Below are 25,517 nucleotides of genomic sequence, written 5' to 3'. Positions count from 1 at the left end.
ATTTTATGAATCCCAACACCTATGTCTACATTTTGACAAAAAATTATTTGTCTCCTTGTCACGGTTTGGCCGTGACCTCGAGTTAAAAATAAAAATCAAGTTCATATTTTACTGCTTCTCACACTCAAGCTAACTGACGCTTCCACTCTAACTTTGAAGAAAAAGTGATTTCCACTCCTCGTTTGACTGCTCATAGTTTGAAAAGTTTACATGTTATGTAAAAACAGTTTTGTGTTTTGGAGAGAGCACAAGTTTTCCTCCGTTTTAAAGTTTGAATCACATTTCTACGTGCAGGTATGAGAGAGCTAGGTGACTCTGAAAAAAGGTGAAAATTTGTGGTTTTAAAAAAAAATTCCCATTCATTTTCAATGGAGAAATTTCCCGGTATTTTGGGAATAACTCTGGGAAAAATTGGATTCTGGACATTCTGAATAATAGCACCCATCTCCCGATCGAGCCGCACGTTTTGATGTATATATTGTCGGGGTTTTCTCAAAGCTGTGGGAGGAGTTACGCGCCGAAATTTGGCGGAAGAATAAAAAGAATAATAAGTATGGTGAAGAATAAGAGATGCCTCGGGGCTTCGCCCCGAGGCACTCCCCTCTGCAGTATTACTGCTGAGGGGAGTGCCTCGGAGCGTAGCACCCGTGGCACTAACTAGAAAATTCCAGGGAAATTTTGAGTGCCACGGGACTGCTGCCGGAACGAGTACACGATTTATTTCCAGTGTTCAAAAGTCACCCTGATCATATTCTGGTTTTGAGTATTAAGTACATCTTACTAGTCAGTATCAAGTGTAATGTACTTTATTCTCAACTTAACATACCTGAAAATATTAAGTAAATGTTAATCATATTTAAGCATAAATAATACTTATTTAAACTAATTAATTAAAGTCTACTTCATTTTTTTCACAGACAGGAACATCACTGTTATGAAATGAATAAGTAAATCTTATCATTAAGAGAGTAGATTTTATTATAATTTTTTATGACTGGAATTCTTCTTGGAAATTGACTGGAAATATTCCAGTATTTCAATTCCAATATTCCAGTTAATCATATTTAAGCATAAATAATATTTATTTAAACTAATTAAAGTCCCTGTAAAGTAAGAATAAATATGTATTCTGAGTTTGACATACCACAGAAGAGTGTGTTGTTAACCACCCTGCCAAATGTGAATGATTAAAAAAATTGCCAAATATGTGAAATTGGGCTTCAAAGTTGTGTAAAAATCAGCCATGGAAGCCCCGCCCACTAACCAGTGTCACCTGTCAATCAAAGTCACCACCTCTGTGGGCGTTCCCACCGACTCCGCGGAAGCCCCGCCCCCTACAGAGTGTCAACTGTTAATCAAAGTCACCACCTCTACCCTAAACATGGATGCTATTGCTGAGAGCTAGCTTGGTTAACTGACAAAATAGACAGACAGGAATTAGCCAATCACAGAAAAGTAGGTCAGTTTCCGCCCAGCAACAGGCTGTCAAGGTCAGCAGAGGTTCTACGGTTGCTATGGTGATTTGAGAATCTGCTTGGAAAAAATTCTCAAAATGCCTCAGAATTTGGCTTCTGACAAGGTCCCGAACAATTGCAAACTGTGAGAAACCGTAACTCCTGTCCAAAAACCGAAATCACCGTGAGAGACACAGAAGCCGGCAGATTCTGACAGTGTTTATTTTATTCAGATACTCCTTAAAATGAGCGCGTAAGCTCAGTGCGAAGACAGAGTGAGATTCTTTTGAAAAAAAACAGACGATTACATTACAGTCAATGGGGAGCAAGACAGGTATTGCCGCCGGTCTCGGCCCCCCCGTTTCAATTTTGTGCAGACTCCGCCTGTCAACGTAACATTTTATGAATCCCAACACCTATGTCTACATTTAGACAAAAAATTATTTGTCTCCTTTTCACGGTTGGGCCGTGAGCTCGAGTTAAAAATAAAAATTAAGTTCATATTTTACTGCTTCTCACACTCAAGCTAACTGACGCTTCCACTCTAACTTTGAAGAAAAAGTGATTTCCACTCCTCGTTTGACTGCTCATAGTTTGAAAAGTTTACATGTTATGTAAAAACTGTTTGGTGTTTTGGAGAGAGCACAGGTTTTCTTCCGTTTTAAAGTTTGAATCACATTTCTACGTACAGGTATGAGAGAGCTAGGTGACTCTGAAAAAAGGTGAAATTTTGTGGTTTTTAAAAAAAATTCCCATTCATTTTCAATGGAGAAATTTCCCGGTATTTTGGGAATAACTCTGGGAAAAATTGGAATCTGGACATTCTGAATAATAGCACCCCTTTCCCGATCGAGCCGCACGTTTTGATGTATATATTGTAGGGGTTTTCTCAAAGCTGTGGGAGGAGTTACGCGCCGAAATTTGGCGGAAGAATAATAATAACTAGAAAATTCCAGGGAAATTTTGAGTGCCACGGGACTGATGCCGGAACGAGTAAACAATTCATTTCCAGTGTTCAAAAGTCACCCTGATCATATTCTGGTTTTGAGTATTTAGTACATCTTACTAGTCAATATCAAGTGTAATGTACTTTATTCGCAACTTAACATCCCGGAAATATTAAGTAAATGTTCATCATATTTAAACATAAATAATATTTATTTAAACTAATTAATAAAAGTCTACTTTAATTTTTTTCACAGACAGGAACATCACTGTTATGAAATGAATAAGTAAATCTTATAATGAAGAGAGTAGATTTTATTATAGTTTTTTTTGACTGGAATTCTTCTTGGAAATTGACTGGAAATATTCCAGTATTTGAATTCCAATATTCCAGTTAATCATATTTAAGCATAAATAATATTTATTTAAACTAATTAAAGTCCCTGTAAAGAAAGAATAAATATGTGTTCTGAGTTTGACATGCCACAGAAAAGTGTGTTTTTAACCACCCTGCCAAATGTGAATGATTAAAAAAATTGCCAAATATGTGAAATTGGGCTTCAAAGTTGTGTAAAAATCAGCCATGGAAGCCCCGCCCACTAACCAGTGTCACCTGTCAATCAAAGTCACCACCTCTGTGGGCGTTCCCACCGACTCCGCGGAAGCCCCGCCCCCTACAGAGTGTCAACTGTTAATCAAAGTCACCACCTCTACCCTAAACATGGATGCTATTGCTGAGAGCTAGCTTGGTTAACTGACAAAATAGACAGACAGGAATTAGCCAATCACAGAAAAGTAGGTCAGTTTCCGCCCAGCAACAGGCTGTCAAGGTCAGCAGAGGTTCTACGGTTGCTATGGTGATTTGAGAATCTGCTTGGAAAAAATTCTCAAAATGTCTCAAAATTTGGCTTCTGACAAGGTCCCGAACAATTGCAAACTGTGAGAAAACCGTAACTCCTGTCCAAAAACCGAAAACACCGTGAGAGACACAGAAGCCGGCAGATTCTGACAGTGTTTATTTTATTCAGATACTCCTTAAAATGAGCACGTAAGCTCAGTGCGAAGACAGAGTGAGATTCTTTTGAAAAAAACCAGACGATTACATTACAGTCAATGGGGAGCAAGACAGGTATTGCCGCCGGACTCGGCCCCACCGTTTAAATTTTGTGCAGCCCCCGCCTGTCAACGTCACATTTTATGAATCCCAACACCTATGTCTACATTTTGACAAAAAATTATTTGTCTCCTTTTCACGGTTTGGCCGTGAGCTCGAGTTAAAAATAAAAATTAAGTTCATATTTTACTGCTTCTCACACTCAAGCTAACTGACGCTTCCACTCTAACTTTGAACAAAAAGTGATTTCCACTACTCGTTTGACTGCTCATAGTTTGAAAAGTTTACATGTTATGTAAAAACTGTTTGGTGTTTTGGAGAGAGCACAAGTTTTCCTCCGTTTTAAAGTTTGAATCACATTTCTACATACAGGTATGAGAGAGCTAGGTGACTCTGAAAAAAGGTGAAAATTTGTGGTTTAAAAAAAAAATTCCCATTCATTTTCAATGGAGAAATTTCCCGGTATTTTGGGAATAACTCTGGGAAAAATTGGATTCTGGACATTCTGAATAATAGCACCCATCTCCCGATCGAGCCGCACGTTTTGATGTATATATTGTTGGTGTTTTCTCAAAGCTGTGGGAGGAGTTACGCGCCGAAATTTGGCGGAAGAATAAAAAGAAGAATAATAAGTATGGTGAAGAATAAGAGATGCCTCGGAGCGTAGCACCCGTGGCACTAACTAGAAAATTCCAGGGAAATTTTGAGTGCCACGGGACTGCTGCCGGAACGAGTACACGATTTATTTCCAGTGTTCAAAAGTCACCCTGATCATATTCTGGTTTCGAGTATTAAGTACATCTTACTAGTCAGTATCAGGTGTAATGTACTTTATTGTCAACTTAACATCCCGGAAATATTAATTAAATGTTCATCATATTTAAGCATAAATAATATTTATTTAAACTAATTAATAAAAGTCTACTTTAATTTTTTTCACAGACAGGAACATCACTGTTATGAAATTAATAAGTAAATCTTATAATGAAGAGAGTAGATATTATAGTTTTTTTATGACTAGAATTCTTCTTGGAAATTGACTGGAAATATTCCAGTATTTCAATTCCAATATTCCAGTTAATCATATTTATGCATAAATAATATTTATTTAAACTAATTAAAGTCCCTGTAAAGAAAGAATGAATATGTGTTCTGAGTTTGACATGCCACAGTAGAGTGTGTTGTTAACCACCCTGCCAAATGTGAATGATTAAAAAAATTGCCAAATATGTGAAATTGGGCTTCAAAGTTGTGTAAAAATCAGCCATGGAAGCCCCGCCCACTAACCAGTGTCACCTGTCAATCAAAGTCACCACCTCTGTGGGCGTTCCCACCGAGTCTGCGGAAGCCCCGCCCCCTACAGAGTGTCAACTGTTAATCAAAGTCACCACCTCTACCCTAAACATGGATGCTATTGCTGAGAGCTAGCTTGGTTAACTGACAAAATAGACAGACAGGAATTAGCCAATCACAGAAAAGTAGGTCAGTTTCCGCCCAGCAACAGGCTGTCAAGGTCAGCAGAGGTTCTACGGTTGCTATGGTGATTTGAGAATCTGCTTGGAAAAAATTCTCAAAATGCCTCAGAATTTGGCTTCTGACAAGGTCCCGAACAATTGCAAACTGTGAGAAAACCGTAACTCCTGTCCAAACACCGAAAACACCGTGAGAGACACAGAAGCCGGCAGATTCTGACAGTGTTTATTTTATTCAGATACTCCTTAAAATGAGCGCGTAAGCTCAGTGCGAAGACAGAGTGAGATTCTTTTGAAAAAAAACAGACGATTACATTACAGTCAATGGGGAGCAAGACAGGTATTGCCGCAGGTCTCGGCCCCCCCGTTTAAATTTTGTGCAGACCCCGCCTGTCAATGTCACATTTTATGAATCCCAACACCTATGTCTACATTTTGACAAAAAATTATTTGTCTCCTTTTCACGGTTTGGCCGTGAGCTCGAGTTAAAAATAAAAATTAAGTTCATATTTTACTGCTTCTCACACTCAAGCTAACTGACGCTTCCACTCTAACTTTGAAGAAAAAGTGATTTCCGCTCCTCGTTTGACTGCTCATAGTTTGAAAAGTTTACATGTTATGTAAAAACCGTTTGGTGTTTTGGAGAGAGCACAAGTTTTCCTCCGTTTTAAAGTTTGAATCACATTTCTACGTGCAGGTATGAGAGAGCTAGGTGACTCTGAAAAAAGGTGAAATTTTGTGGTTTTAAAAAAAAATTCCCATTCATTTTCAATGGAGAAATTTCCCGGTATTTTGGGAATAACTCTGGGAAAAATTGGATTCTGGACATTCTGAATAATAGCACCCCTTTCCCGATCGAGCCGCACGTTTTGATGTATATATTGTCGGGGTTTTCTCAAAGCTGTGGGAGGAGTTACGCGCCGAAATTTGGCGGAAGAATAATAATAACTAGAAAATTCCAGGGAAATTTTGAGTGCCACGGGACTGCTGCCGGAACGAGTACACGATTTATTTCCAGTGTTCAAAAGTCACCCTGATCATATTCTGGTTTCGAGTATTAAGTACATCTTACTAGTCAGTATCAAGTGTAATGTACTTTTTTCTCAACTTAACATCCCGGAAATATTAAGTAAATGTTCATCATTTTTAAGCATAAATAATATTTATTTAAACTAATTAATAAAAGTCTACTTTAATTTTTTCCACAGACAGGAACATCACTGTTATGAAATTAATAAGTAAATCTTATAATGAAGAGAGTAGATATTATAGTTTTTTATGACTGTAATTCTTCTTGGAAATTGACTGGAAATATTCCAGTATTTCAATTCCAATATTCCAGGTAATCATATTTAAGCATAAATAATATTTATTTAAACTAATTAAAGTCCCTGTAAAGAAAGAATAAATATGTGTTCTGAGTTTGACAGGCCACAGAAAAGTGTGTAGTTAACCACCCTGCCAAATGTGAATGATTAAAAAAATTGCCAAATATGTGAAATTGGGCTTCAAAGTTGTGTAAAAATCAGCCATGGAAGCCCCGCCCACTAACCAGTGTCACCTGTCAATCAAAGTCACCACCTCTGTGGGCGTTTCCGCTGAAGCCCCGCCCCCTACAAAGTGTCACCTGTCAGTCAAAGTCACCACCTCTACCCTAAACATGGATGCTATTGCTGAGAGCCAGCTTGGTTAACTGACAAAATAGACAGACAGGAATCAGCCAATCACAGAAAAGTAGGTCAGTTTCCGCCCAGCAACAGGCTGTCAAGGACAGCAGAGGTTCTACGGTTGCTACGGTGATTTGAGAATCTGCTTGGAAAAAATTCTCAAAATGCCTCAGAATTTTGCTTCTGACAAGGTCCCGAACAATTCCAAACTGTGAGAAAACCGTAACTCCTGTCCAAAAACCGAAAACACTGTGAGAGACACAGAAGCCGGCAGATTCTGACAATGTTTATTTTATTCAGATACTCCTTAAAATGAGCGCGTAAGCTCAGTGCGAAGACAGAGTGAGATTCTTTTGAAAAAAAACAGACGATTACATTACAGTCAATGGGGAGCAAGACAGGTATTGCCGCCGGTCTCGGCCCCCCCGTTTAAATTTTGTGCAGACCCCGCCTGTCAATGTCACATTTTATGAATCCCAACACCTATGTCTACATTTTGACAAAAAATTATTTGTCTCCTTTTCACGGTTTGGCCGTGAGCTCGAGTTAAAAATCAAAATTAAGTTCATATTTTACTGCTTCTCACACTCAAGCTAACTGACGCTTCCACTCTAACTTTGAAGAAAAAGTGATTTCCACTCCTCGTTTGACTGCTCATAGTTTGAAAAGTTTACATGTTATGTAAAAACAGTTTATTGTTTTGGAGAGAGCACAAGTTTTCCTCCGTTTTAAAGTTTGAATCACATTTCTACGTGGAGGTATGAGAGAGCTAGGTGACTCTGAAAAAAGGTGAAAATTTGTGGTTTTAAAAAAAAATTCCCATTCATTTTCAATGGAGAAATTTCCCGGTATTTTGGGAATAACTCTGGGAAAAATTGGATTCTGGACATTCTGAATAATAGCACCCATCTCCCGATCGAGCCGCACGTTTTGATGTATATATTGTCGGGGTTTTCTCAAAGCTGTGGGAGGAGTTACGCGCCGAAATTTGGCGGAAGAATAAAAAGAACTAGAAAATTCCAGGGAAATTTTGAGTGCCACGGGACTGCTGCCGGAACGAGTACACGATTTATTTCCAGTGTTCAAAAGTCACCCTGATCATATTCTGGTTTCGAGTATTAAGTACATCTTACTAGTCAGTATCAAGTGTAATGTACTTTATTCTCAACTTAACATCCCGGAAATATTAAGTAAATGTTCATCATATTTAAGCATAAATAATATTTATTTAAACAAATTAATAAAAGTCTACTTTAATTTTTTTCACAGACAGGAACATCACTGTTATGAAATTAATAAGTAAATCTTATAATGAAGAGAGTAGATATTATAGGTTTTTTTTGACTAGAATTCTTCTTGGAAATTGACTGGAAATATTCCAGTATTTGAATTCCAATATTCCAGTTAATCATATTTATGCATAAATAATATCTATTTAAAGTAATTAAAGTCCCTGTAAAGAAAGAATAAATATGTGTTCTGAGTTTGACATGCCACAGAAGAGTGTGTTGTTAACCACCCTGCCAAATGTGAATGATTAAATAGATGGCTAAATATGTGAAATTAGGCTTCAAAGTTGTGTAAAAATCCGCCTCTGTCTCTGTGGGCGTTCCCGCCAAATTCGCTGAAGCCCCGCCCCCTACCCAGTGTCACCTGTCAATCAAAGTCACCACCTCTGTGGGCGTTCCCGCCGAGTCCGCTGAAGCCCCGCCCCCTACAGAGTGTCAGCTGTTAATCAAAGTCACCACCTCTACCCTAAACATGGATGCTATTGCTGAGAGATAGCTTGGTTAACTGACAAAATAGACAGACAGGAATCAGCCAATCACAGAAAAGTAGGTCAGTTTCCGCCCAGCAACAGGCTGTCAAGGACAGCAGAGGTTCTACGGTTGCTACGGTGATTTGAGAATCTGCTTGGAAAAAATTCTCAAAAAGCCTCAGAATTTGGCTTCTGACAAGGTCCCGAACAATTGCAAACTGTGAGAAAACCGTAACTCCTGTCCAAAAACCGAAAACACCGTGAGAGACACAGAAGCCGGCAGATTCTGACAGTGTTTATTTTATTCAGATATTCCTTAAAATGAGCGCGTAAGCTCAGTGCGACGACAGAGTGAGATTCTTTTGAAAAAAAACAGACGATTACATTACAGTCAATGGGGAGCAAGACAGGTATTGCCGCCAGTCTCGGCCCCCCCGTTTAAATTTTGTGCAGACCCCGCCTGTCAATGTAACATTTTATGAATCCCAACACCTATGTCTACATTTTGACAAAAAATTATTTGTCTCCTTTTCACGGTTTGGCCGTGAGCTCGAGTTAAAAATAAAAATTAAGTTCATATTTTACTGCTTATCACACTCAAGCTAACTGACGCTTCCACTCTAACTTTGAAGAAAAAGTGATTTCCACTCCTCGTTTGACTGCTCATAGTTTGAAAAGTTTACATGTTATGTAAAAACTGTTTGGTGTTTTGGAGAGAGCACAAGTTTTCCTCCGTTTTAAAGTTTGAATCACATTTCTACGTACAGGTATGAGAGAGCTAGGTGACTCTGAAAAAAGGTGAAATTTTGTGGTTTTAAAAAAAAATTCCCATTCATTTTCAATGGAGAAATTTCCCGGTATTTTGGGAATAACTCTGGGAAAAATTGGATTCTGGACATTCTGAATAATAGCACCCATCTCCCGATCGAGCCGCACGTTTTGATGTATATATTGTCGGGGTTTTCTCAAAGCTGTGGGAGGAGTTACGCGCCGAAATTTGGCGGAAGAATAAAAAGAATAAGAATAAGTATGGTGAAGATTAATAGATGCCTCGGGGCTTCGCCCCGAGGCACTCCCCTCTGCAGTATTACTGCTGAGGGGAGTGCCTCGGAGCGTAGCACCCGTGGCACTAACTAGAAAATTCCAGGGAAATTTTGAGTGCCACGGGACTGCTGCCGGAACGAGTACACGATTTATTTCCAGTGTTCAAAAGTCACCCTGATCATATTCTGGTTTCGAGTATTAAGTACATCTTACTAGTCAGTATCAAGTGTAATGTACTTTATTCTCAACTTAACATACCTGAAAATATTAAGTAAATGTTCATCATATTTAAACATAAATAATATTTATTTAAACTAATTAATAAAAGTCTACTTTAATTTTTTTCACAGACATGAACATCATTGTTATGAAATGAATAAGTAAATCTTATCATGAAGAGAGTAGATTTTATTATAGTTTTTTATGACTGGAATTCTTCTTGGAAATTGACTGGAAATATTCCAGTATTTCAATTCCAATATTCCAGGTAATCATATTTAAGCATAAATAATATTTATTTAAAGTAATTAAAGTCCCTGTAAAGAAAGAATAAATATGTGTTCTGAGTTTGACATGCCACAGAAACGTGTGTTGTTAACCACCCTGCCAAATGTGAATGATTAAAAAATTGCCAAATATGTGAAATTGGGCTTCAAAGTTGTGTAAAAATCAGCCGAGGAAGCCCCGCCCACTACCCAGCGTCACCTGTCAATCAAAGTCACCACCTCTGTGGGCGTTCCCGCCGAGTCTGCAGAAGCCCCGCCCCCTACAGAGTGTCAACTGTTAATCAAAGTCACCACCTCTACCCTAAACATGGATGCTATTGCTGAGAGCTAGCTTGGTTAACTGACAAAATAGACAGACAGGAATCAGCCAATCACAGAAAAGTAGGTCAGTTTCCGCCCAGCAACAGGCTGTCAAGGTCAGCAGAGGTTCTACGGTTGCTATGGTGATTTGAGAATCTGCTTGGAAAAAATTCTCAAAATTCCTCAGAATTTGGCTTCTGACAAGGTCCCGAACAATTGCAAACTGTGAGAAAACCGTAACTCCTGTCCAAAAACCGAAAACACCGTGAGAGACACAGAAGCCGGCAGATTCTGACAGTGTTTATTTTATTCAGATACTCCTTAAAATGAGCGCGTCAGCTCAGTGCGAAGACAGAGTGAGATTCTTTTGAAAAAAAACAGACGATTACATTACAGTCAATGGGGAGCAAGACAGGTATTGCCGCCAGTCTCGGCCCCCCCGTTTAAATTTTGTGCAGACCCCGCCTGTCAATGTCACATTTTATGAATCCCAACACCTATGTCTACATTTTGACAAAAAATTATTTGTCTCCTTTTCACGGTTTGGCCGTGAGCTCGAGTTAAAAATAAAAATTAAGTTCATATTTTACTGCTTCTCACACTCAAGCTAACTGACGCTTCCACTCTAACTTTGAAGAAAAAGTGATTTCCACTCCTCGTTTGACTGCTCATAGTTTGAAAAGTTTACATGTTATGTAAAAACAGTTTGGTGTTTTGGAGAGAGCACAAGTTTTCCTCCGTTTTAAAGTTTGAATCACATTTCTACGTGCAGGTATGAGAGAGCTAGGTGACTCTGAAAAAAGGTGAAAATTTGTGGTTTTAAAAAAAAATTCCCATTCATTTTCAATGGAGAAATTTTCCGGTAATTTGGGAATAACTCTGGGAAAATTTGGATTCTGGACATTCTGAATAATAGCACCCATCTCCCGATCGAGCCGCACGTTTTGATGTATATATTGTTGGGGTTTTCTCAAAGCTGTGGGAGGAGTTACGCGCCGAAATTTGGCGGAAGAATAATAAGAATATTAATAAGTATGGTGAAGAACAAGAGATGCCTCGGAGCGTAGCACCCGTGGCACTAATAATAAGTATGGTGAAGAATAAGAGATGCCTCGGAGCGTAGCACCCGTGGCACTAACTAGAAAATTCCAGGGAAATTTTGAGTGCCACGGAACTGCTGCCGGAAACGAGTACACGATTTATTTCCAGTGTTCAAAAGTCACCCTGATCATATTCTGGTTTCGAGTATTAAGTACATCTTACTAGTCAGTATCAAGTGTAATGTACTTTATTCTCAACTTAACATACCTGAAAATATTAAGTAAATGTTAATCATATTTAAGCATAAATAATATTTATTTAAACTAATTAATTAAAGTCTACTTCATTTTTTTCACAGACAGGAACATCACTGTTATGAAATTAATAAGTAAATCTTATCATTAAGAGAGTAGATTTTATTATAGTTTTTTATGACTGGAATTCTTCTTGGAAATTGACTGGAAATATTCCAGTATTTCAATTCCAATATTCCAGTTAATCATATTTAAGCATAAATAATATTTATTTAAAGTAATTAAAGTCCCTGTAAAGAAAGAATAAATATATGTTCTGAGTTTGACATGCCACAGAAGAGTGTGTTGTTAACCACCCTGCCAAATGTGAATGATTAAATAGATGGCTAAATATGTGAAATTAGGCCTCAAAGTTGTGTAAAAATCCGCCTCTGTCTCTGTGGGCGTTCCCGCCAAATTCGCTGAAGCCCCGCCCCCTACCCAGTGTCACCTGTCAATCAAAGTCACCACCTCTGTGGGCGTTCCCGCCGAGTCCGCTGAAGCCCCGCCCCCTACAGAGTGTCAGCTGTTAATCAAAGTCACCACCTCTACCCTAAACATGGATGCTATTGCTGAGAGATAGCTTGGTTAACTGACAAAATAGACAGACAGGAATCAGCCAATCACAGAAAAGTAGGTCAGTTTCCGCCCAGCAACAGGCTGTCAAGGACAGCAGAGGTTCTACGGTTGCTATGGTGATTTGAGAATCTGCTTGGAAAAAATTCTCAAAAAGCCTCAGAATTTGGCTTCTGACAAGGTCCCGAACAATTGCAAACTGTGAGAAAACCGTAACTCCTGTCCAAAAACCGAAAACACCGTGAGAGACACAGAAGCCGGCAGATTCTGACAGTGTTTATTTTATTCAGATATTCCTTAAAATGAGCGCGTAAGCTCAGTGCGACGACAGAGTGAGATTCTTTTGAAAAAAAACAGACGATTACATTACAGTCAATGGGGAGCAAGACAGGTATTGCCGCCAGTCTCGGCCCCCCCGTTTAAATTTTGTGCAGACCCCGCCTGTCAATGTAACATTTTATGAATCCCAACACCTATGTCTACATTTTGACAAAAAATTATTTGTCTCCTTTTCACGGTTTGGCCGTGAGCTCGAGTTAAAAATAAAAATTAAGTTCATATTTTACTGCTTCTCACACTCAAGCTAACTGACGCTTCCACTCTAACTTTGAAGAAAAAGTGATTTCCACTCCTCGTTTGACTGCTCATAGTTTGAAAAGTTTACATGTTATGTAAAAACTGTTTGGTGTTTTGGAGAGAGCACAAGTTTTCCTCCGTTTTAAAGTTTGAATCACATTTCTACGTACAGGTATGAGAGAGCTAGGTGACTCTGAAAAAAGGTGAAATTTTGTGGTTTTAAAAAAAAATTCCCATTCATTTTCAATGGAGAAATTTCCCGGTATTTTGGGAATAACTCTGGGAAAAATTGGATTCTGGACATTCTGAATAATAGCACCCATCTCCCGATCGAGCCGCACGTTTTGATGTATATATTGTCGGGGTTTTCTCAAAGCTGTGGGAGGAGTTACGCGCCGAAATTTGGCGGAAGAATAAAAAGAACTAGAAAATTCCAGGGAAATTTTGAGTGCCACGGGACTGCTGCCGGAACCAGTACATGATTTATTTCCAGTGTTCAAAAGTCACCCTGATCATATTCTGGTTTCGAGTATTAAGTACATCTTACTAGTCAGTATCAAGTGTAATGTACTTTATTCGCAACTTAACATCCCCGAAATATTAAGTAAATGTTCATCATATTTAAACATAAATAATATTTATTTAAACTAATTAATAAAAGTCTACTTTAATTTTTTTCACAGACAGGAACATCACTGTTATGAAATTAATAAGTAAATCTTATCATGAAGAGAGTAGATTTTATTATAGTTTTGTATGACTGGAATTCTTCTTGGAAATTGACTGGAAATATTCCAGTATTTCAATTCCAATATTCCAGGTAATCATATTTAAGCATAAATAATATTTATTTAAACTAATTAAAGTCCCTGTAAAGAAAGAATAAATATGTGTTCTGAGTTTGACATGCCACAGAAAAGTGTGTTGTTAACCACCCTGCCAAATGTGAATGATTAAAAAAATTGCCAAATATGTGAAATTGGGTTTCAAAGTTGTGTAAAAATCAGCCATGGAAGCCCCGCCCACTAACCAGTGTCACCTGTCAATCAAAGTCACCACCTCTGTGGGCGTTCCCACCGAGTCCGCGGAAGCCCCGCCCCCTACAGAGTGTGTCAACTGTTAATCAAAGTCACCACCTCTATCCTAAACATGGATGCTATTGCTGAGAGCTAGCTTGGTTAACTGACAAAATAAACAGAAAAGGAATCAGCCAATCACAGAAAAGTAGGTCAGTTTCCGCCCAGCAACAGGCTGTCAAGGTCAGCAGAGGTTCTACGGTTGCTATGGTGATTTGAGAATCTGCTTGGAAAAAATTCTCAAAATTCCTCAGAATTTGGCTTCTGACAAGGTCCCGAACAATTGCAAACTGTGAGAAAACCGTAACTCCTGTCCAAAAACCGAAAACACTGTGAGAGACACAAAAGCCGGCAGATTCTGACAGTGTTTATTTTATTCAGATACTCCTTAAGATGAGCGCGTAAGCTCAGTGCGAAGACAGAGTGAGATTCTTTTGAAAAAAAACAGACGATTACATTACAGTCAATGGGGAGCTAGACAGGTATTGCCGCAGGTCTCGGCCCCCCCGTTTAAATTTTGTGCAGACCCCGCCTGTCAATGTCACATTTTATGAATCCCAACACCTATGTCTACATTTTGACAAAAAAAATTTTGTATCCTTTTCACGGTTTGGCCGTGAGCTCGAGTTAAAAATAAAAATTAAGTTCATATTTTACTGCTTCTCACACTCAAGCTAACTGACGCTTCCACTCTAACTTTGAAGAAAAAGTGATTTCCACTCCTCGTTTGACTGCTCATAGTTTGAAAAGTTTACATGTTATGTAAAAAAAAGTTTGGTGTTTTGGAGAGATCACAAGTTTTCCTCCGTTTTAAAGTTTGAATCACATTTCTACGTGCAGGTATGAGAGAGCTAGTTGACTCTGAAAAAAGGTGAAATTTTGTGGTTTTAAAAAAAAATTCCCATTCATTTTCAATGGAGAAATTTCCCGGTATTTTGGGAATAACTCTGGGAAAAATTGGATTCTGGACATTCTGAATAATAGCACCCATCTCCCGATCGAGCCGCGCGTTTTGATGTATATATTGTTGGGGTTTTCTCAAAGCTGTGGGAGGAGTTACGCGCCGAAATTTGGCGGAAGAATAAAAAGAAGAATAATAAGTATGGTGAAGATTAATAGATGCCTCGGGGCTTCGCCCCGAGGCACTCCCCTCTGCAGTATTACTGCTGAGGGGAGTGCCTCGGAGCGTAGCACCCGTGGCACTAATAAGTATGAGCAATATTAAGAGATGCCTCGGGGCTTCGCCCCGAGGCACTCCCCTCTGCAGTATTACTGCTGAGGGGAGTGCCTCGGAGCGTAGCACCCGTGGCACTAATAAGTTTGAGCAATATTAAGAGATGCCTCGGAGCGTAGCACCCGTGGCACTAATAAGTTTGAGCAATATTAAGAGATGCCTCGGAGCGTAGCACCCGTGGCACTAATGATATAGTAATATATTGTAATAATTAAATAAATAGTAATATATATATATATATATACACACATACATATATATATGTAGTGATGAAATAGATGTAATGTATAATAATAATAAAATAAAGTAAAGTAAAATGTTTAAAACATCTAAATAAAGAAAATTAAAACAATAAGAAGACTTTAAAGTATTCTTTAATAAAAAGGCTGAACTGGTAGTTTTGTCCTCAGGGGGGCGACAGAGAGCTGAGGAAGAGTCACAGAGTCCGAGAGTCTTCCTCCTTCAGCGGAGTCACAGATTAAAACACAATGAAATTAGATATAAATGAGACAGAGAATTAACATCAGTAATCAGCAGGTTAAAAAGATTATAAAGATTAAAAAGACAAAACAAATGTAATATAGTTTAATAATAATAGATAATAATAATATAGTAATAGTAAGAGATTAATTAATACTAAAGTTAATATCCTCCGTCTGAATGTTAACAGTCTGAATCTGTCTTCAGATGTTGTCGACGGTGTTGAACATCATCATCTTCGAGGATTGCAGGAACCAGTGGTCGATGTCACGGCCGCTGTTAGGCCTCATCCTGCTCAATGAGAAGGTGTGTGTGTTCACCTGAGTGTGTCTGTGTGTGTGTGTGTGTGTGTGTGTGTGTTCACCTGAGTGTGTGTGTGTGTGTGTTCACCTGAGTGTGTCTGTGTGTGTGTGTGTGTGTTCACCTGAGTGTGTGTGTGTTTGTGTTCACCTGAGTGTGTCTGTGTGTGTGTGTGTGTGTGTTCACCTGAGTGTGTGTGTGTGTGTGTTCACCTGAGTGTGTGTGTGTGTGTGTGTGTGTGTGTTCACCTGAGTGTGTGTGTGTGTGTGTGTGTGTGTGTGTGTGTGTGTGTGTGTGTGTTCACCTGAGTGTGTGTGTGTTCACCTGAGTGTGTGTGTGTGTGTGTGTGTTCACCTGAGTGTGTGTGTGTGTGTGTGTGTGTGTGTTCACCTGAGTGTGTGTGTGTGTGTGTGTGTGTGTGTGTTCACCTGTGTGTGTGTGTGTGTTCACCTGAGTGTGTGTGTGTGTGTTCACCTGTGTGTGTGTGTGTGTGTTCACCTGAGTGTGTGTTTGTGTGTGTGTGTGTGTGTGTTCACCTGAGTGTGTGTTTGTGTGTGTGTTCACCTGAGTGTGTGTGTGTGTTCACCTGTGTGTGTGTGTGTGTGTTCACCTGTGTGTGTGTGTGTGTTCACCTGTGTGTGTGTGTTCACCTGAGTGTGTGTGTGTGTGTGTTCACCTGTGTGTGTGTGTGTGTGTGTGTGTTCACCTGAGTGTGTGTTTGTGTGTGTGTGTGTGTGTTCACCTGAGTGTGTGTGTGTGTGTGTGTGTGTTCACCTGTGTGTGTGTGTGTGTGTGTGTGTTCACCTGAGTGTGTGTGTGTGTGTGTGTGTGTGTGTGTGTGTGTGTTCACCTGAGTGTGTGTGTGTGTGTTCACCTGTGTGTGTGTGTGTGTGTGTGTGTGTGTGTGTTCACCTGAGTGTGTGTGTGTGTGTGTGTGTTCACCTGTGTGTGTGTGTGTGTGTTCACCTGAGTGTGTGTTTGTGTGTGTGTGTTCACCTGAGTGTGTGTGTGTGTGTGTGTGTGTGTTCACCTGAGTGTGTGTGTGTGTGTGTGTGTGTGTGTGTGTGTGTTCACCTGTGTGTGTGTGTGTGTTCACCTGTGTGTGTGTGTGTGTGTGTGTGTTCACCTGAGTGTGTGTGTGTGTGTTCACCTGAGTGTGTGTGTGTGTGTTCACCTGAGTGTGTGTGTGTGTGTGTGTTCACCTGTGTGTGTGTGTGTGTGTGTGTGTGTGTGTGTTCACCTGTGTGTGTGTGTGTGTTCACCTGAGTGTGTGTTCACCTGTGTGTGTGTGTGTGTGTGTGTGTGTGTGTTCACCTGTGTGTGTGTGTGTGTGTGTGTGTGTGTGTGTGTGTGTGTTCACCTGAGTGTGTGTGTGTGTGTGTGTGTGTTCACCTGAGTGTGTGTTCACCTGAGTGTGTCTGTGTGTGTGTGTGTGTGTTCACCTGAGTGTGTCTGTGTGTGTGTGTGTGTGTGTGTGTGTGTGTGTGTGTGTGTGTGTGTGTGTTCACCTGAGTGTGTGTTCACCTGAGTGTGTGTGTGTGTGTGTTCACCTGAGTGTGTGTGTGTGTGTGTGTGTGTGTGTGTGTGTTCACCCGTGTATTAATGTGGTGTGTGTGTGTGTGTGTGTGTGTTAACCTGTGTGTGTGTGTTTTAACCTGTGTGTGTCTCTGTGTGTGTGTGTGTGTATTAATGTGTGTTAACTTGTGTGTGTATTAATGTGTGTGTGTGTGTATGTATTAATGTGTGTTACCAGTGTGTGTATTAATGTATTAAAGTGTGTGTACCAGTGTGTTAACCAGTGTGTGTATTAATGTATTAATGTGTGTGTACCAGTGTGTTAACCAGTGTGTGTATTAATGTATTAAAGTGTGTGTTGCAGTATTTCGCTGACCTGAGGAACAGCATCGTGAACAGTCAGCCTCCAGAGAAGCAGCAAGCGATGCATTTATGTTTCGAGAACTTGATGGAGGGGATCGAACGAAATCTACTCACAAAGAACCGAGACAGGTCAGACACACACACACACACACACACGGACAGATACACACATGAACACACACACAAACACACACACACACACAGACAGATATACACACACACGGACAGATACACACACACACGGACAGATACACACATGAACACACACACGGACAGATACACACACACACACACACACACACACATGGACACATACATTGAACACACACACATGGACACACACACACATACATGGACAGATACACACATAAAAACACACACATGAACACACGCACACACACACATGGACAGATACACACATAAACACACATACACATGAACACACACATACACATGAACACACACATACACGGCCTTGTTTCTCTCTGTGTCTCGTGTGTTGAACCACACACACACACACTAACCCCCCCCCCTCTCTGTGTGTTGAACCACACACACACACTAACCCCCCCCTTCTCTCTCTCTCCAGGTTCACTCAGAACTTGTCGGTGTTCAGGCGGGAAGTCAACGACAGCATGAAGAACTCAACATACGGCGTCAACAGCAACGACATGATGAGCTGACATTCCACACAGCCGAGTCTTATCCAGCTGCAGACAGAGTTCACCCCTCCTCCTCCTCCTCCTCCACAGCCCCCCCCCCACACACACACACACACACACACACACCAACCACCTCCTCCACCCGGGCCCGGATGCCTCGGGATCGTCTCCTCCTCTTCCTCGCTGCTGCGTGAGCAGCAGTTTACGAGGCCGTTGATTAAAATCAGCGAATAAAAACACCTCCGCGTCACTTCTACGTTGCACCTCCTCCTGCCCCCCCCACCTAACCCCCCCCTCTCCCCCCAATTACACACACTCACACACCTCCTCCCACCCTCCTCCTTTTTTGATATAAGCATATATAAATATATACAGATCTATTTTAAAGCCAGTCTGCTTTGGTCTGACGAGCCGCTCGTCTGGCTGTCCTGAGAGTGGAGGAGGAGGAAGAGGAGGAGGAAGAAGAGGAGTGCTGTGGATGAAACAGGAAGTGAGGAGGGTGGGGGGGGGAGGTGGGGGAAAGGGAAGGGACGAACGCCGGTAAAAACGTAGTAATCCGCTTCTGCCTGCCTTGTATAGAAAAACCGACACAAAAAACCAAGTGTACATTTTTTTTCGTAACATTTTGAACAATGTTTATAACGATCGAATTTAAAAAAAAGAAAAAAAAACACACACAAAGATGAGTTGTTGTTGTTGAGGAAAAAAAACAAACAAACAAACAAAAAATTTAAAAAACCAGTGTGATTGAGCTTTTTACAGTGTAGTGAGTTAGTGCAACTGTCTGTCTGCGTGGGGAGCGAGCTTTCCACACGAGAGAGAGAGAGAGGATGGGTGGTGGGGGGGCGGAGCTGCAGGGGGGGGGGGGGTAAAGGAGCTGCAGGGGGGGGGTAAAGGAGCTGCAGGGGGGGGGTAAAGAAGCTGCAGGGGGGTAAACAGGGCTGCAGGGGTAACGGAGCTGCAGTGTTGCCACGGGAGCACTTAGGCTGCAGAGGAGTCGACTAACAAAGAAGGAGAAGAAGAAGAAGAAGAAGGAGGTACACACACTAACAGGAAGGGAGAGTCAGAGCATCCATGTTGTACATTTTTCTCAGTCTCTGGTTGAAGTTGATGTAAATAAACACACGTTCCCTCGCGGCTGCAGGTCCGACCGGCTTTTAAAGGGACGACATCACATTATTATTGTTTTACCTGACGAGCTGTTCTCATTAATTTGTCCGTTCGGTGAAACCAAACAACGATCAGCTGGTGATGATTCTTCTTCTTCTCTCTTTATTCTCATACTGAACTGTTAATTACACTAAATAAGATATTTCTAATTATCAGTTTCTAACCTGTAAACACTGTTTGATCTTTAAAAGACACAACAAGCGTAACTGCTTTAAACACAGCAAACATAACACTATAATAATAATAATAATTCATAGTTTCTGTTACTTTTCAAGCAAAACTGGCAAATATCAGCTTGTTTTTCTTCTTTTCCTGCTCATGTAACAGAACAAAAACGACATTTAAAGACATTTAAACCTTGTTTTGTCTTTAAATTCCTAAAACAACCATAATAATTCAATATTTTCAGCCACTTTTCAATCAAAAATGACAAATATTTGCTTGTTTTTCTTCTTTTCTCTGAATAATTTCCAAGTTTAAACTAAAGCAAATATTAGAGAAACATCTGGAAACAATAAACAACTAAATTACTAAATTAAGTTAAATAATCGACAGATGATGAAAGTAATTCTTAGTTTTAGTTCTTAACATTTCAGATATTTTGTCTGTTGCTGTAAAAACAAACATTTATAACTGATCGAACATTAAGCTAATCATTATTTTCATTCATCGACTAATCTGAGAATTATTCTCTTAATTTAAATGTTTAGTCTATAAAACGTCCAATAAAACTAAAAAATAATCCATTTACAAGCAAATTATTCATGAAATATTTTCCATTTAAAACTTGTCACAGTTCTCATTGATTCATCTGAATTATTCTCTCAATTTAATTAAATGTTAAGTCGTTAAATGTTTTGTTTTGTCCAATAAAAAAGCCCAAAAACTATAAAATATTCAATTTACAACCAAATTTTTCATCAAATATTTTCCATTTTTGTCACAATTCTTTTTATTGATTAAATAATTTAAGTCATTTAAGTTTCTTATAGAAGTTTAATCCCCTTTGAGTCCGAACCGACGAAGCTATGAGATTTAAAAAAAACTCGTCTGATAGAAAATAAATGTGTGAAATGTCCCTTTTTTAAATCGTCGGGTCTGCCGGGTTTCCGCCTTTTTCTCCTCGAAGCGGATGGTATGAGAGGAAGCCCCTCGCCGTCCGGTCCGTGCACGCGCTCGCCGGTTCCCACGGCGACGGCGGCGGCTGACGTGTAAACAAACATGGTCACGGCTACATTTCCCCCTCTGGTAGGCCGGTGCAGTTCTGACCCGTTGTTTACACTCTGGAGTCCTCGGACCAGGTTTATGGGACTGCCTCCCTTTTCTTGTTTTTTTTTTTGTTTGGTAAGGTCCTGCAGCGGAGTCCTTTTTGGTGTGTGTGTGTGTGTTGTGTGTTTGTGTGTGTGTGTGTGTGTGTGTGTGTGTTTGTGTGTGTGTGTGTGTGTGTGTGTGTGTGTGTGAAGTGGCTCTCTGTTGCCTGGTGTGTATGTGGCGTCTCATGGTGCTGCGACGGCTCGAAAACACGTGGATGGAGCTCAAGGTCCGTGCCACCGTTTAGGATAAATTAACAATAATGATGATGATGATGATGATGAAGATGTTACTTCCCACTGATTAAAGCGTCTCGTCATCAGAGCTCTCCTCCCCCCCCCCCCCCCCTTTTTTTTTATTTTTTATTTTTTATTTTTTTTGTTTTGAAGGAAAATCCAGTTTAGTTTTAAAAATATCTGAAGAAAATCTGGCATCAAAAACGTTGGTATAGAAGTCAGGAAACAGTGTAAAGAGAAGCAGGAAAAAAGGAGAAAATTAGCAACTTGTGTTACTCTCTACGATGTTGCTGCTAACTGTTTGTGACAACTAGCTCATCTCTCTAACCATGTCAGCACTCATGGATGTTTATTGAGTTCCTAATTTTTTTTTTTTTTAATTTCTTTTTTTTTTTTTGGTTTGTGTCCCTGATGTGAATGTGTTGGGTCCATAGAGTGAATAGCTGTTTGAGTTGTTTGGATGTCTGCTACATATAGTGTAAGCATTGTGACTGCAAATAAACCTCATTGATTTTTATATCGATGCTTCTCCGTTGTTTTCTGTTTAAAGGTGAGTATGTTTCATATTGTGTGACTTTTTAAATGCTGATTTTTGTCCCTCTTGGCCTTCCATACAGAGAGGCATATTTGAGCTCCCTAACTCTTAAAGGATTATTTCACAATTCATTTTTAATTCAAGTTTTACAAGGTGAGTACGTTTAATAACCTGACTTTAACCCTCCTGTTGTCCTCGAGTCAAGGAAGGAAGGAGGAAGTAAAGAAGGAAGGGAGGAGGAAAGGTGGAAGGAAGGGAGGAGGGAAGGAGGGAGGAAGAAGGGAGGGAGGGAGGAGGAAAGGAGGAAGGAACGAGGGAGGGATGGAGAAAGGTAAAGATGGACAGAGGAAAAAAGGAAGGAAGGAGGGAGGGAGAAAGGAAAGAAGGAAGGAGGGAGGGAGAAAGGAAAAGAGTAAGGAAGTAAAGGACAGAGGAAAGAAGGAAGGAATGAGGGAGGGATCAAGGAAAAGAGGAATGAAGGAAAGGAGGGAGGGTGGAAGGAATAAAAGAGGGAGGAAGAAAGAAGGAAAGGAGGGAGGAAGGAAAGATGGAAGGAAGGGAGAGAGGAAAAAGGACGGAAGGGAGAAAGGAAGGGAGGGAGGAAGGAATAAAAGAGAGGGTGGAAGGAAAGAAGGGAGAAAGGAAGCAAGGAATGAGGGAGTGAGAAAGGAAAAGAGGGAGGGTGGAAGGACAGTCTGAAGGAAAGGAGGACCAGTCAAAACAGACAGGGTCAATTTGACCCGGGATGAACGACATAAAGGTTAAATCAGGGTTTCTGTCGAGTCATAAAGTCTAAAATGTAATAATCTCAATTTTAGGCCTAAAAAAAGTCTTAAATACGTCCATATGTTGCTCACTAGGTCTTAAGGTACATTTAGTTAGGTTTTAAATATGTAAGTTAATTTACTGCTTCCTTCTTTGCCTTTTTTTTGTTTGTTTATTTTGTTAAATTACTGAGTGAAGTTGTAACAACTTGTTTTGTTATTTATATTTATACTTTTTCGTACTTAAATTTAATTAATAAAGGTCTTAAAAAGTCTTAAATTTAACTTGTTCAAACCTGCAGAAACCCTGTTAAATGTTAATTTTGGCCCTCTTGGTCTTCCATACTTAGAGGCACATTTGGCCTTCCTATATTTCAGCTTTCCTGCTTCATAAAGAACACGTTCATTTAGACGTGTATTAATAACTTCCCTCTCCTACTAGAATAAGTCATGAAATGCACATGAAATATTTCCATTATATAAAAATCCTTAACGTTTAATAAATGCTTTATATTGATGCTTCTATGTTTTATGTTCGTTTTTAACAAGGTGAGTAAACTTAATAAAGTGACTTGTAATGTAGATTTTGGCCCTCTTGGCTCTCCGTACATAGAGGCATATTAGACTGTTTATATGTGACTGATGATGAGGTATTCATGAATGGTTTGTTATGCAGATATCTAGTAGAGACTAATTATGCAGGATACTGTGAATAGTCTGAATATGAACAGTGTGTGAGGGTTAAAAGGCTCATTTGGGGCCAAATATCTTTTTCTTATTTCTTAATATCATAAAACAATTAATTTTATTTAGCTGAATTTTAGTCTTTTATTGGATTAACCCATTATTTTAATTTCCATTTGTGCTGGTGAATTATGAACAGTGTGTAAAATTGAACTGTTTTTAAGTAGCAGAAATAATTAGGAGAACTAGTTAACCTAAAAATCAGCTGCTTTCTGATGATCCAGTGAAGACACTCTGAGCAAACTGATTTCATCAAGCTCACATTTTATTCATCATTCACAGAAAAATGATTTCATGTAGAATAACACAATATACTGCAACCACTCAAATATCACTGCTTAGAAAATAAACAACATGAATGAATACAAGTGTTCCCACATGGCCTGTGTGATCTGAAATATTAAACTCATCATTACAAGCTGTATGATTCAAATACACGTGAAGAAAATCTGATCAAACAGAAGCAAATACAAAACCATATAATCCTCCCTTTGGGTGTTCCCACACCTCCAATCAACCCAAGTCCTCATCAATTAGCATTTAGCATCATTCCACAGTGATTATACAGATATAATATGATTAACATAAGATTCAAGACGTTTATTGTCTTATGCATAATAAAAACACAGGTTCAGACAATGTCATGAAATTCTTACTTTGCTGCTCTCCTTACGCACAACAGTAATATATATGATTTAAAAAAGACAAAAAAGATTAAGAAATATAAAATTAAGCTAAGTAAAAAATAATAAAATTATAAAAACAAGAGAAGTGCCAAAAACAGTTAATAAAGGTATTTGAAGTCAGTTATAAATGTAATGTAAGCATGGTAAAACTCAGTTCAGCACTTGCCTGCGTTGTGCAGTTGTGTGTAAATAAAAACAAAAATCTGAAATATATCAAAAATACTGTTTTTATACATGTCAAAAATATTACATATAAAACAAAACTATTGCTCAGTGATATTTAAACTCCATCAAAATATAAACAAAAGATATGCATCAAAACTTAAAGTCAAAATAAAAGTAAGAAATAGAAACAATTAGATTGTGTGAACATGGCAGAGAAATGTCCATCAGGTTTCTATAATCCCCTACTCCAACTACTGAAAGCAGGTGTGTGCTTCTTGTTTCTTGGTTACTGAAGTGCAGCTGAACACACTGATGCTGTGTTTTGATCTGATGACTGAAGCTGAGAGCAGGAAAGAGGCTCAACTATGACAGGAAGTGATGTAAAAACAGAGTATTGATAAGAAGAAAAGCAACAGCTGCTGTTACTGTGAGACAGATTGTGGCTCTGCTTTGACTGATGTGGATCAACTAATGATTCCTCTGTAATCTGAACAGTGACCAGACGTCCATAATTAAACATTAAACTACAAGAACAAACAGCAACAGAGCTCCTGTTTCTCACAATCACACACCTGAAATGTAAGAGAAGATTCAATTCTTTTCTGATGGAGATTTTATATCAACATTGTAATTAAAAGGATTATAATGAAATAATGTTTGTGGTGTTTAAACATTTGTATGAACAGTGTAGATCTTGTTGTCTACTCAGCTGTCTGATTCACCAGTTACTTTTAACTGCTTTACCAGCTGCTGTTAGTTTACTAAACATGAACCGCAGTGTATCTGTCATAGTTTCTTCATCCTCTCGACTCCTCATCTCCTCCAGCTTCTTCACCTTCTGTGTGTCTCTTCTCTCCTTCATCTTCTCAATCAGGAAGTCCAAGTGGACATAAGTGGATGCTGAATTATCATTCAGGGCGATCTGCTCCAGTTTAACAACATATTGGTAGACCTCATCCAGCAACTTTATCTTCTCTTCTTTCAGTTCTTCCATCTCTGTTTGCAGATATTCCATCAGGCTCTTCTTCTTCTCACTTTCTGACTTATTCTCTTCATACTTTTTTTTCATATGTTGTTGGGTCGTCTGAACTTTCCTGGTCTTGGTCACATAAATCCACTCCTCTTTCACATGAGCTGATACAGGACACTTATTGTTACAAACTGTACAGTGACCATCTTTCATGACCTCACAGTGTTTAGGATACCAGGCCACTGTGCATCTAGGATAGTGACAGTTCTCTTGACAAACGTTACAGGTGACAGCTCCTTCATAAAAAACCAACCCCCACATCCCACCATTGATAGGCTCTTTCTCTTTGTTGAACTCTTCAACTTCTACAGTGAACTTCTCATTCTTCTTCATCTCTTCTTCATGTTTCTTCACAGCTTCTTCAGTCTGTTGGATCACTCTCTGTTTCAGGTCAGTCAGCTGGATTCTTTCTTGCAGGTTTTGGATGCAGGCTGTCAGTCTGATCCGTGAGTTCAACACTTCAACTGTTTTATTCAGCTTCTGAGGTTTTGATTCTTTC

The 25,517-nt window shown here is 39.4% G+C and overlaps 1 protein-coding gene across 3 annotated transcripts in view; it reads left to right on the top strand.

The window, feature by feature from the left end:
* Positions 1 to 19,200, top strand: part of xpo7 (exportin 7) — a 54,776-nt gene extending 35,576 nt beyond the window's left edge. For 2 of the 3 annotated variants that reach the window (XM_062434313.1, XM_062434311.1), the window contains exons 26-28: positions 15,745 to 15,843; positions 17,705 to 17,844; positions 18,305 to 19,200. In XM_062434313.1, coding sequence (XP_062290297.1) covers positions 15,745 to 15,843; positions 17,705 to 17,844; positions 18,305 to 18,398 — 333 coding nt within the window. In that variant the 3' untranslated portion in view covers positions 18,399 to 19,200. The remainder of the gene's footprint in view (positions 1 to 15,744; positions 15,844 to 17,704; positions 17,845 to 18,304) is intronic. The other variant, XM_062434312.1, reaches the window with a different exon arrangement.
* The last annotated feature ends 6,317 nt before the right edge of the window (positions 19,201 to 25,517 follow it).

The sequence above is a fragment of the Scomber scombrus genome, chromosome 15, assembly GCF_963691925.1.
Source record: "Scomber scombrus chromosome 15, fScoSco1.1, whole genome shotgun sequence".
NCBI classification, from domain to species: Eukaryota; Metazoa; Chordata; class Actinopteri; order Scombriformes; family Scombridae; genus Scomber; species Scomber scombrus.
This window is presented reverse-complemented; position numbering and strand designations above follow the sequence as displayed.